Source organism: Varanus komodoensis, unplaced genomic scaffold (assembly GCF_004798865.1).
Source record: "Varanus komodoensis strain SLA01 unplaced genomic scaffold, ASM479886v1 scaffold29_1, whole genome shotgun sequence".
NCBI classification, from domain to species: domain Eukaryota; kingdom Metazoa; phylum Chordata; class Lepidosauria; order Squamata; family Varanidae; genus Varanus; species Varanus komodoensis.
The window spans coordinates 12,353,547-12,367,065 of record NW_025335759.1 but is presented as its reverse complement, the minus strand read 5'-3'; the positions used below and the strand labels follow the sequence as shown (position 1 = coordinate 12,367,065).

Here is a 13,519-nt window from a genome sequence, read left to right as displayed (position 1 = left end):
TGCTACGCCCAACAGGGCGATTCACAATCACTTGGAAAAATCCATCAAAAAAAGGTACCACAACGCTGTTCCGGTGTGTTCTATGACAAAAATAATCCTGCTTTTGGTCGTCGAGGACTCTCAACACTGATTAATCGAGCAAATGGTCAGCCAGGGAACTTCTCTGTAGATCCTTTCCGGTTTCTCTCTTCAGGCTTCCCTCAGTCTTCACATTCACCCATCTGGCACCTTTCCCAGTACTGTATCTTCCCCAGACCACCTACATAAATTAGGCCATTTTAGCCACTGAGCCAACTGAAACCTGGTATTTCTAGTCCTACTACAGTCCTGAACAGAGCATTTTATGGTTTCTTTTTGGACAACGCTGGCTAAAAACCTGTCATCTTCACATTTTAACTGCCTGGTCATTAGTGGTCAGCCTGGGGCATATACCTGATGGTAAAAACGCCACCTTGCTTCCCATAAAACATTGGGAATGTCTTTATCTTTAAAATATTCGGTTGGGAATACCCGCTCAAGACCACAGCATTAAAATTACTGCACACCTATCACGCCCTACTGCTTTGCTTATCCAGACCCCTTCCCACAGAAACGGATCCCTTAAAGAAACGTTCATAAACACCACCGTTGCGCTGGCACCCCTGTGAGCATGGCAGCCCCGTTCCCACCCGCACAGGTGACTACTGGAAGGAACACTGGCCCTGTGCGACCTCCAGCACCAGCCTTTCCAGCCTAACCCGCCGGAGCGCTGCCGCTCCTGCAGGAGCAGAAAAGCATCCCGGAGACGGTGCTGGACGTCACATCAATTCTTTGCTGCCGAGCTCAAGCGATCACGAGGCATCGCGCACTTGGCCCGCAGTCCAGCGCTGCGCTTCCATGCAAGCCAACTGGGAGCAAGCCCTGCGGAGTTCGAAGGGACGTGCTGCGAACGCAACCGATCCGCAAATACCGCCGTCGCGTTCCAACGTGCACCCGACTCGCATTGCATCCCCGGGGCAGGGAAGCGAGGAGCCGCGCCCCATCGGAGGGAAGCTCCCGGAGCGCCGCCTGCGCTGCAAGCACGCGTCCAGGACGGGGCTGCCGCGGCCCGCCCGGCTCCCCGGGGTTTCTGCGCTTGGACGGGCCCGCTGCCTCGGGCGGCCGGGCAGGAGCCCGAGCCCCTTTCGGCGGAGGGAAAGCGCCTCCCCAGCGGCCAGGGAGGAGGCCGCTCCTGCCGCCCGGCGCGTCTCCTCGCCGTCCCTCCCGGCGGCCATGCCAGGAGAGGCAGGGAGGGCCCCGCTGCCGGGAGGGCGGGTCGGAAAGAGCCACGGCGCCTTCGGGAAGCCATGCTGGGTGTGGCGAGGAGCCCACGCCCCCGCGCCTGCAGGGAAGTGCCGCGCCGCCGCCATGTTGGTAGTGCCCGGTGCAGGAGCGCGGGGTCACGCGCCCGCCATATTGGTAGTGGCCTGGCTCTAGCGCGGCGCTCGCGTAGATCTAGGAAAGGGTAGAGCTGTCGCTTTCGGGATCCAGGACGCTGCCGGCGTCCGCAGGCCCAGCCCATTGCCCGGGAAAGCCCTGCGCGTCTGGGGCGGAGGAGCTCGGTCCCTGTTACTAGGCGCCGGCGGGAGGCCGCAGCCGTGCTTTGCGCCTCTCAACCAAGAACAAAACGCGTGCAGTCTGCGTGTGCGAGGGGCAGTATAGGGCAATTGCTCATTGCCCCCAAACCGTGGCCCGCAAAGAAGGCTGCCCCCGCCCTAGGCAAGCTGATTTGGAGATGGGACTCGCGAGACGAGAGAAGGCTTCATGCCGCCCTTTTTCCTGCAAGGAGCTCCAGGCAGCTCGCACCATCCCCGTTCTCTCCATTGTGTCCTCACAACAACCCTGTGAGGTAGGCGAGGCTGCGAGTCCACGGCTGGCCCAGAGTCACCCAGGGGGCTTCAGGGCTCAGCAGCGACTGGAACCCAGCCCTCCCATGGGGATGGCTCAGTTAGAGGCGGTCCCCGCGAAATGCAAGGCCCGTCTCCGTGTCATGGGGCCAGTTCCAATGAGAGGCAGGTTACACCGTGCAAGGCAAGCCCGTCCTTCGTGGGGATGCGCAGCCTGTCTGTGGCGGATGGTGCCAGGTGGGAGCCTCTTCCTGGACGTGGCGCAGCGCCCCCCCCCCGGACACGTGTTTTTACCTTGCATACGTTGCAGAGGCATTTTCCTGGGCAAACGTAATGCTGAATCGTTGGCTTCTCTGCTCCAGCGTTCGTGCCTGCTACAGGTTCGAGGCCCTGCACAGGCGCCCTGTGTGCGGAACATAACTAAATGGACAGTATGTGGCGGGCAAGAACGTACATGAAGATAAGCATGAGTTCCACGGACACCTGAAACGATGGCGGCATCTCAAGATGGTGGAAATGCAGAAGGTGTGCATTTATTTATTTACTTGAGCTTTTCTGTACCATCCAACGACTAGCATCTCGGGACGGTATTGCGTTGTATCTGAGACAAACAAGCTCCCTTTTCAGGGGAAATGCCCAGCCCAGCGCCGACACCCAGCCATGCTGGGCAAGCCGCTGCTTAATGGAGTCTGCTGAGCTTCAGGATCGCTCCATCTGTGCCTGGCAAGCCCCCTCTTCATGGGGATGGGGGTGGCTTCTACCCCTGGACGTTCAGTTTCCTTCAGGGGCAAGTCACATTTTCCTGGGGTTGATTTTAATCTCTCCAGCTAACGGGCAAGTCCCACGTCCAGCCAGCAGAGAGCAGCGCCGGTCCTCCGCTGGGGGGCCTCCGGAGCAGCAACCAGCAGTTTGGAGAGGAATCTGTGGGTCTTCTCTGCTCCACGCCCTGAACTGCGTCCCACTTTCTCTCTGCCTGAGTCGGGCTCGCGTTGCGTTTCCATGCGGCCGCCTGGCAGGGATCGCGCCCGGCGATGGTGGTTTAGCGGATGGCTGGCCTGCCTGCGAGCGGCGGCGCGAATGCAGTTCGGCGTCTACTTCTGTGGGTTGTGCGCTTTGTGTATTGCACGCGCTTGGCTCCCGTGCACCGCGGGTGGCGGAGGGCACACCCCCGTGCGCCTAGCGCCCCCTGCAGGTTGCACTCGTGCTCGGGGTGCGGTGACTGCGTACTTGGCGAGCGCGTAACTTGCTGGTGTTCACAAGCGCTTGCGGAGTTGGGCTCGGCTCGGCTCGCTTGCTAGGCCAGGGCCAAGCGGGGGAAAAACTCCCGGCAGGTACAAGAGAGCTGGACTCTGGGCAGAGCGTCATAGCACTTCTCTGAATTGTGCTTTCCTCCCGGGGTAATGTGCTGGGATTAGTGGGTGCCCAAGGGACACCGTGCGAATCGAAGGCGCTTCCAGCTCTGGTCAGTGAGCTGAGTTCTCTGAGGAGCGAGGAGCCAAGAGCTTAGCCCCTTCCCCAGAATGGGTGCCCGATTCCCCACACGTCTGGGTGCTGGCAGCTGGGAGAGCGGGTGCGGCTAGTTCTGCAGCAGGAGGCCGTGGGCTGAGTCGATCCAGCAACTTCTCCGATGCCGGAGCTGAGCTGACCGAGGTCGACTGCCAAAGGGTGAGGCTGCTGGGGAGTCAGGTGAAGTTAGAGAAGGGGCCAGGAAGGTGCCCGCGGAGGGAGATTCATGGGGATGAAAGACATGCACCTCAAAGAAAGGGGCCGTGCCGCTAGTCCAGAGGCCATTAAAAGCGTTGCTACAGAATTCATCAGACACAGACTGGGGCTGTTCGCTGCCACTGAGGCGGTGTGCCGGAGCCGGATAGCGGCACCGTGGGGTGGGAAGCACAGGCTGGGTCAGCTCACGAACAGGTACATAACCGCTCCCTTGTTCCTGGGTTGCTGGGCCCACCTTCCTTCCCTCCCAGAGCAGCTCTGCACCTGCCTGCTCAGAAGCTGAGGTCATGAGTTCACGTCTTACTCACAGCCTGCACAGGTGTCTTCCCTTGAGCCAGGGCAGGGAGACGATTTGATGGAAGCGGAGAATGGAAACTTCTCTTTCTGCCCGTCACCTTCCGAGAAACTGATTCCCAGCAAAGGTCATCCCAGCCAGCAGATTCCTGCACGGGCAGGCCCACGGTGGGGCGCTCCTCAGACCCACACCCCTGTGTCGCAACAGCACTTCTGGCCTGCCTTTTGTGTTTCCCACCACTAACACAAGCGGGTGCAAGAGCGCTTAGAGGCAGGGAGGAGAGAGTTTCCTGCCCTGCCCCTGCTGCCACCTTTCCACCCACCTTCCCAAATCCCGGGAACTCCGTGCCACGTGCAGAGTTCTCAGGCGCACCAAGCAGGAGCTTGGAAACAACCTGCAGGGGCAGGAGAAGTGGGTTTGTCCGGACATTGGTTTAATCGGACCCTTCCATGCAAGGGGCCCTGGCTGTCCTTGGGCCGATTTGGATTTGCCGAGGGGAAAGAGAGAACTATGGAAGGAATAGTGTGAGTGGCCACAACGCTTGTGGACTGGTCCTCCCTCCCTCTTTCTGAAAGTGGCCTTCCAGCTGCAGGCCTCCAGGTAGGCATGTCAGGTGCTTATTAAGTGCCCACAACCTGTTGGGGACGCTCTGATAATGGCCATCTGCAGCTGCTCGTCCTCTTCACTATGGCTTGGAGGACGGAGGCGCAGAGGAAGCCTGGCCTCCTGATTCCTGGCTCTGAGCCTCCCAAGCGAGCACGCGGGAGCCATGATGAAGGGGGGTGAGGAGCAAGGTGACCCTGGCAAGGAGAAGACCCTCCCGGTGGACCATGGGGCCCACGGATCGTGCCTTGCTCCAGGGAGCCGGGATCAACTCTGACCCACCGGGGCTTCCGGGCTTCCCACACATCTTTCCCAGCATTCACTGGGCTTTGCTCTGCTGTTGTGCAGTTTCCCATCTATTCTAAAGAGTCCATATGCCTTTCCTACCAGTGGCAGCAAGAGCTTTAAGGTAAAATATCCCGGTATTTCTCAGAGGCATTTATGGCCACATCCATCCCTGAAATGTGGCCTCTGGAAGCTTGGCGGAAAGCAAATTCACCATTCAGGCTGGAAAAGCTTCCCTGTGTCCATTCGAGGAATAGCCGGACCCATGCCCTAAAATGTGCCATCATGTTTGGCAGTTTGCCCGCTGCTTTGGTGCATCTGTGCAATGCAACGCCCATGAGATACGGAATGCCACAAAGGCTAAGAGAGGGTCATTGTCCCTGATTCAGGTGCTGGAGAAAGAATTTTGATGGGGGGCGGGCGGGCTGGAGAATCCAAAGGATTTAGAGATCCAGAGACTGGACCCCAACACATTTGGACACAGTCTGTCCTTCCCAGGGTGAACCTACCTTTTTATTTCTAAGTTTGAGTTATCTATTTTTATTGCATTTCTATGCCACCAATAGCCAATGCCCTCTCCGCTGTTCACAGAAGGTTAAGGGCACGATCCTGCACAGGTTTAGACAGTATAAAAGTGATGTCGTGCTGGTGGGGGGGCTCTAGTCTAACACCTGTGGAAGCCCCGAGGATGGGGGCGGGGTGATTTTTGGTATGTTGTTGAGTTGGAAAATGGCTGCCTGCTTTTTAAAAAGACAGCATAAAAGGGAGAACAAGTTGCTCCTGATGAATCTTCATGGAATGCAGGGATCCATGAATGCCTAGAAAAGATTTGGCCCATAAATGGGTGGCCTTTTGCCTCCCCAGTTTCCAGTCTCTGAGGATGAAAAGCTTTGCGGGGCGTAGCCACAGACTCCCCCCCACCCAGGTAAAAATGAGTTGCAGAGCAGAAATACAGAAAGAAACAGACTTGGCGGTGCGGGCGGAAAGAGGGAGAAAAGGGCAAGCCTTTTGCGCTCAGAGGTCACTAGGGGGCGCTCGCGGGCCCGTTCGCTGCCCCAGTCGCGATGGCGGGGCGGTTTCGCAGTGAGGCACCGGCCAGGGCTCGGGATGCGCCGGGAGCTTTGTGGCTCTTCCTCCACGCAGGGGCTGCACCTGGGCACACCTGGTCGAGCACCTGTCCGTTGGCCTCACCCCAGCAGGGTCTCCCCCCTCGCCCCGCTCTTCCTCTTTCCCATTGCAACCTGCTTGCCCCCCCCAGCCTCTGGCTCTGGCTCAGACGAGTGCCGTGGGGACAAGCCGGAGCAGATGTCCCATGCTCCTTGACCCTGCGGGCCTCCACCTGGCAAGCGAGCAGGGGGCAGTCGGGATGAGAAGGCGCACAAGGTGCAAGAACCGCTGGGGACGGTCTGGTGGGAGGACCGGCCCACCGGCGGAGGGCCCCAAGCGCCCTGGGGAATCCGCACCCGGCGTGGCCTTAGCCCCTCCGCGGTCATAGCCAGGTTTGGAGCAGACGAGCCGACCCCAGCGGGACTGCTTGCTTTGGAGCAGGTGGCCCCGTGGCCAGCAAAGCCTTGGGGTCCCCCTGGGCTTTGTGGATGCCCCCGAGTCCAGGAGATCCACCGGGGCGCCCTGGCATTCCGGCCCTCGGGAGGATTGTTCGCTGTTTCCTTGTCACAGCCAATCCTCCCCCTCCCTCTTCGGGCAACGATTTTGCAGATGTGCAGAATTACAGGGAAGTGCGCGTCGGCCCCACAAGCGCAATGCTGCGGTGCAAGCGCTTCCTGCGTCAGGTTTCCAGGCACCGTCAGCATTTCGGGGGCCAGAGCTTGCTCCGTTCCCAGACCCTTAGTTCTGCGTTTCTCCGTTCCCCCTTTTTCCCCTGAAGGGTTTCTTCCCTGCTGCAAAACTTAGGGTTTCCCCGGAGCTGATATAGCCTCTCTCCTGTGTGTATGTGGGAATGTTTTGGATATGTAAGGATGAATACTGGAGATAGAAGAATAAGTGAATGCTTAGAGCTGATTTGGGGGGAGAAAGTGACAACCTATTTTACAGATAAATTCTCACTTTTCAGTCCCAACAAGTCCCCAAAGTAATTTACAAAACCCCATTCGACTATACTATATATAGAATTAGAACATTTCATTGCTTTTTGTTTTGACTTTGATTTCGATTTTTTGCTGGTATTATGTTCTTGTTGTTTATGGTTGTTATTTGTAGTTGTTATCAGTTGTTATAGTTTTGTAAGCCGTCCTGGGACTTTTCTTGGTATAGGATGGGATATAAATATTTTAAATTAAATAAAACAAATTCCAAATGACGATTAGCAAGGCCTAGAATCAAACGATGCAGCTTTAAAACTTTTTTTAAGGTATTGAAAGATACTAAAAAAACAGCAGAATAAGGTGTGATCCTGTGCGTGTTTGCACAGCTACCAGTGTGTGGGACTTTTTTCTGTTTAAATGCGTATAAGGCTGCACCCTAAGAATGTTTCCATTGATTATCTAATCACAATCTTGGCATGCAGCGTATTAACTAGATCAACTTTAGCCTGTTTTCTGTTTAAAAGGAGAGTCACATGAGGTGATCGACAAGGAACACCAAGCAGTATTTTAAGAAATGAAGCCTGGATGTAGTTCCATCACACTCTTTCATTCTGGAGCATTTTCTGCAAGTGTATTCATTATACAGATTCTTTGTTTGATATAGATTGTCCATGATAACCCATTTAAATCAGTCACGTTCCCCAATGTGATAAATTACTCAGTTTCCTTCCTTACACCCTATTTTTGCCTATTTTGGACATGTCAGCAAATGTTTGTTCTAGGAGAGATTTATAACCAGCCCTTCAACAGTTTCCCAAGGTGGTGTACAAAAGAAAAAAAAAGTCAAAAAGGCAATAGAAAAAAATTAAAACAGCAAGATTGCAAAAATGCAATGCAAAAGCAGAACAGCAGATGTAAAACAACTACAACACGGCATTGATGCAATTAGCGAAGGATTAAAAATGAAGAAGAGATGGGGAGAACATTTTGCAATCGGAGGACCAGTATTACGGAGAAGGTCTAATAGCCGTATTGGAGCAGGGTTGGAGGGGGGCACCCGCAGGAAGACAGTGTTTTCTGGAGATTTTTGAAGCATTTTTGCAGTATATTTATACCTCACACAATTATGCAACTTTGCGAGGGGCTATCCAAATTTTATACTGAAACAATTAAGGCAAAATTGGGAATCCTCAGAAAAGGCAGATCACCTGCCTTTTAAAACCAGCAGTTACAACAGCACAACACAGACTCAAACACTGAAGAGCTGTGAGCACATTCAAAGATCTGGGCAGATAAAGGCATTTCTCTGCACCTGGGCCTCACTCTCTCTCTCGTTACTTTCAGTGTATTGTCAGGGTGGGGACACAGTTTCCAACATCTGTGCAATACCTGACTGTGGTGGGTGGTCAAAACCGTGTGTGTGTTTAGTAGAGGAATACTGAATCTCGAGGCTGTGGTCCAAATCCAGCCCTCCAGGTACCAGTCTTGTCCTCTCGGTTTCCTGAGGTTGCTCCACCTCATTTTTCCGGGACCCACCTCTTTCCTGCAGCAGCTGCTTTTTAGGGCCAATTCCTGGACTTCCCGCAGGTCCTACCCCTCCGTTCTGCAAGGCTGACCGTATCTCCTAAGAGCTTTAGACTGAAAAGTGCGGCTGTTTTGCTGTTTGCCTCACTGCCACTGGAGTGTGGCTTCCCATCGGCTTCCCCGAAGCTGAATTTGGCTGCCAGGCGGAGAGAAACCCAGCAGGTCTTGCTTGGAGGGTGCAGTAGCAGCAGGGGCTCCTCCACATACAAAACAACGTGGCTTTTTTGCTCGAATGGCCTCTCAGAATAATGCTCTGCTTCAAAATGCCTAATAATGTATTCTTCAGATGCAGCAGAAGATAAGCACTGCTGAAGAACGTATTTCAGGAGAGCAGGGTTGGCGCCAAGGGGAGGCAGGGCCGGGCCCTTGAGGGGTTCCCATCCCGCCGCGCCCCCCACAAGGAGCTCCGGAGCGGCTTCTCTTCCTTCCCGTGGCCCTGCTTGGCCACCTCCCAGGTGGGGGAGAAGGCCGAATTCTGCCGGGGGGGCATGTGGGGGTTACCTGGCCCGGGGGCCCTTAAAACCTGGCACTGGCCCTTTCAGAGCATGGCTCTGCGTGCGCTTGTGCTGGTTCCTCTGTCCTGACGGCATCCTCGGAACCGGTTTTTTGAAAGGGGGGTGGAAAGAAGACCCAGCAAGCCCCCCTTTCAGTTTCACGTGGAAACTCCTCCATAACCAAGACGTCCCTCCCATTTTCTGCCTGTAAATGTGGTGCTGATTTGGGGAAGTGCATTTAGACCCAGTCTAGTTTATTTCCCCCCCCCAGCACATGGGACCGGGGGGTGTTCCAAAACTGGGGTGCTGTGAAACCGCAAGGAAGGAAGAGGAAGGGAAAGATCTCTTCTTGTACGTCCCTGAGTGTCGGACACGACACGGGACAACGAACTGAAGCTACAGCACACCGGATTCAGGCCGGACACCGGGGGAAACGTCCTCACTGCCAGAGCCGTATGGCAGTGGAAGCAGCTGCCCGGGGGGGGCCGTGGGCTCAGGAGCTATTCCAGGCGAGAGCGGGCAGTCACCTGCGCGGCACGGCGTGACGGGGGGTCCCGCAACAGCAGGAGCTTGGACCTGGTGGCCCTCCTGGCCCCTGCCGACCCTACTGTTCTGTGGATCTGTGACACAGAAGGGTCGCTGCCGGTGGGAGCTGCTGTAAGCAGAAATGCCCCAGAGATGAGCCTTTGGGGTGGCATCAGGGTGGGCACGTTCCTATGCGAATACAACTGAAGGAGGGTATAAATTCCTCATATGCTCGGAGTTCATGGGATTAGCAAGTGGCCCTTGACACAGACGGCACGTCTTGGCAGATTCACACAACCCGCAAGACCTTGCTAGCAGACGAACCAGCAAATAATCTTCCAGCCAGCTGTATCTTCCAGGGGGAAATACGGGGCCGCAAAGCAGGGGCAGGGAAGGCTGGATGCGAGGGCTTCTGGCAATGCCTGAAAGAGGTACTGGGGCTCAGACATGCCCAGAAGGCCAACCCGTTGGTTTTGGTAGCCCTGCGAAGTTATGGATATATGAAAGGCGGCAGGGAACACACGCAGCTGTGATGCGGGAAATCCACTCTGCACATGACCCAGATACTCTCGAATGCTGTTCTTCGCTTGCACTTCCCAGGCCCGTGGCTCGACTCCGAGGAGATATGCAGCTGGGACGGTGCCTCACCCTGCTTTCATTTTCCTTTTGGAAGGGCACCCCCTGGCCTCACTCGGAGAGTTTTCCTCTGGTACGGTTTCACTCTTTAATTTGGGAAGAAGGCAGGAGGGAGGCGAGGCGGGGGGGCCTTCCCCCCCCCCGGGGGCGTGGATTCCTCTCCCCAGCTGTTGTCGGTCCACGTGGTTTGGACCACCTTAGGGAAAAGTGCAATGATATGCAGAAAAGGGAGGAGGTGAGGGGTGGAATCAGTGCTGCCCTTATAAACCTCCATGTGGAGACCCAGCCGCGTGCCACTGGGCTGGATCGCCCCGAACCGGCTGCACCATGTCCTCCGTGCTTTGGCTACTCCTGGTCCTTCCCGAGCTGGCAGCACCTTTCCGGTGGAACGCATCTCCGGTAAGGTACCTTGGGGGCAAGCAGAAGCACAGGGAAAGTGGCATGCGCCTGCGCATGTTCGAGTAGCGAGGGGCAGGGGAGGGAAGCTCACCATATCTTTGCGCCGAATCTCGGCTCTGCAGGAGCCGATGAATCTTTCACCACTCCAGAGCAAGATTCTATTTTGCAAATGCTGATAGGAAAAGCGAGGCAGAAGCGAGACCTGACACAGGCGGCTTTTGGAGTACAGAGGTGGCATTGATTTTGTGTGTGTGTGTTTTGGTGGGGGGGGGGCAGTTCTCCGCAACATGTGCACAGAAACACTTGTGCTGAATGGGAGGCGCATCCCCCGTTTCGCTTCTCTCTCCTCACTTTTGCCCTGTCGCAGATACAGCATGAATTCATAAATATTTGGATGGCACAACTCTCGAAAAGTCAGAGGTGTTTGTGTGCGCGTGTATTTAAATATTTGGACTTCGAAAACTGGGATTTTGTTAAGGAGATCAATGCTTGGCATGAAACGTAGTTTTGTTTGGCAGCTTGGAATCCCATTAGGTTTGGAGCCCTAAGGCAACGGGTTTTGCTCTCTGCATTCTCTTCCCATAGAAGTTATAAAGAGTCAAAAAAGTTGCATTAGGCTCTGTCTTTCGGTGTGGGGAAAGTGCCATGCTGATACGAAGCAAGAAGGCTGGGGGAACAAGGAGAGCAGCGCAAGTGTTCCTTGATTATATTTGTATTTACATATTGCAGCGTTCCCAGTGGAGCGCCTTCTGCCTGGTCGGCGGTACATAACTTCTCTTCTGCAGACATCTTGTGCCTGTTTGAAGTCAGCCGTTTATACATTCCGGTTTGGAATAAATGAGTCTAATTAAGTGGGCAGAATCACTTTAAGTATGGAAACCCCTCTGGTTTGGTGGGGTTGGGTTCTGATGGGAAGAACTCAACTGCGCACTTCTCAGCGGGAGAGAGGAGGTTTTGGCAGGCGTGCCTCTTGGCTTTCCGAGACCACAGACACCCGAAGAATGAATGTCCCTTTTGAGAAGTTACGGTGACCCTATGAAAAGGAGGCCGTGGCTTGCGCTGGGGGTGCGGTCGTGTCAGCCCATCAGACAGCTCTGGGGCTGCTTTCTCCAGTGACCCAGGTGGATTTGGCACCTTCTTTCGCTCAGGGGGTCTCTTCTGCCCAGATTTGCCAGGCAAATGTTTCCCTTGCCACTGTTCTTTCACAGCGGGAAGTACTTGGGTCAGGGTCCAACTTGTACTTAATCTCAGTAGGCCTAGATCCTGGGAGGGGGTCCGTCTTTCCTTAAATAAAGGGCTCTGGTGTTAGGTTTATGGATCACTATTTATTTATTTATTAGATTTCTATTCTGCCTTTTTTTCTTGTCTCTTTTTCTTGTTTTCTTTGTGCTTGCATCATTCTCCTCCTGCTGCTTTCACGCTTACTCCCACAACAGCCCTGTGAGGTAGGTTGGGCTGAGAGTCAGTGATAGGCTCAGAGTCACCCTCCTGGGTCCTAGTCCGACCCTCTTAACCACAGCACCACACTGGCTCTCAAGATTTGAGGTCGGATTCATTCCTTGAAGTTGACTTAGTGGAAAATCTCAGGGCAGACCAGCCCTTTCCAACCTGGAGTCCTCCAGATGGCTGGGGATTATCGGTGTTGTAGTCCAGCACATGGGGAGGGGTGCTGGATTGGGGGAGTCTGAGATAGACCAAATGGAGCTCTCCTTCACCCAGTGGATAATTAATATATAGAATCCCATGCCAGAAAAGGTAGCAAGAGCTGAGCTTAGACCAACATGCGGAGTTAACTTTGGTGATGGGGATTTGCTGAGAGGGGGCATATTTCGGCAGCTGATTTATCCAGACCTGTGTTGAAAACAAAGCCAACAAACATGGCTTGCATATTTACAAAGGTGGGAAACCAGGCACACTGTGGCGCTTGGTGTAGCCGTGGGCCAAGGCCAAAGGATTCCTGTAAATACACTGCTAGCTCTTCCACCTTTTTGGGGGACGTCCTTTAATTCCAGCGATGCCCAGCCGAGCTCTTGCAGCGTCCTGTGCTGGTCCTGCCCTGTGCCTCGAATTCTCTCTCTCCACTTACCTGATGACCACTGATCTCCAAACCGTTCCTCAAAACCGGCATGCTGAATTTAGCCGAGAGCCTTCCCCTCTAACTGAAAAGAAACTTAAATTTTATGTATGCATTCTTCTGTTGTTTTAAAGGTTTTTTCCCCTCCTCCTTCTAAGGGTCCAGTTCGGTCGTTCGGCTCGGTGGTCTTATGGGGGCGGGGGCTCTTTGGGTGGCAACCGGCAGCACTTGGCAAACCGGCCCTGCTGGCCCTGCTCATGTCGCTGAGTGCTGTTGAAATGTCGACTGTATGCTCCTGGGGGCAGAGAATGGCTTGCTTTCATCTCTTAGTCACGTGACCCTCATGGTGCCATCCTCACCCTCCTGGAACGCCGTTGCTGCTCAGCCCTTTGCAAAGACAGGGGAAGCTTCAAGGGTGGGCAGCTTGCATGGGGGGGCTCTTGAGAGAAGTGGGGGCTGGGGGGTCACTTGGCCGCCAGCGGCTTCTTTGCTGCTGCTGCCTGCCCGTGCCCAGGCTGCACGGAGGGCTTTGGTACGCTGGGCAGAGGCCCGCGGGCCCCTGCTCCACCCTGCCCTGCCTTATCCTGTAAGAAAAGGCGCAGAACCTCCGACCTGCGGACAGGATCCGGCCCAGGGAGCCTCGGGGCCCCTCACCCATGCGGGGGCTCCAGCTTTCAGGGGGGCCTGGGGCGAGACACCCTCCGCTGACCCTGCCATCGTCACGAGCCCCCGGGGCAGCTCCTCCTCCTCCTCCTCCTCCTCCTCCGGGCTGCCACTTACTCGCCTGACCGGCAGGACCGCGGAGGCCGTGGTGTCTCCCGTGGCTCCCCTGCCCACCAAAGCAAGGGGAAGTGGACAAGCCGCGCCAGGAGTGGGCCCGGCCAGGTGGGGGCCCTCGGCAGGCGCCCAACCGTGCTCCCCCCGGCTGCTGGCCTTGGTTGCCACGTGCAGTGTATTCTTTATTTAAAACATTTCTATGCTGCCCCCATCGCAAC

The 13,519-nt window shown here is 55.4% G+C and overlaps 1 protein-coding gene across 1 annotated transcript in view; it reads left to right on the top strand.

Annotated features, from left to right (window-relative positions):
• The first annotated feature begins 10,355 nt into the window (after window positions 1-10,355).
• Window positions 10,356-13,519, top strand: part of LOC123025908 (SPARC-related modular calcium-binding protein 1-like) — a 39,304-nt gene continuing 36,140 nt past the window's right edge. The window contains exon 1 of the mRNA XM_044435049.1: window positions 10,356-10,450. Coding sequence (XP_044290984.1) covers window positions 10,379-10,450 — 72 coding nt within the window. The 5' untranslated portion in view covers window positions 10,356-10,378. The remainder of the gene's footprint in view (window positions 10,451-13,519) is intronic.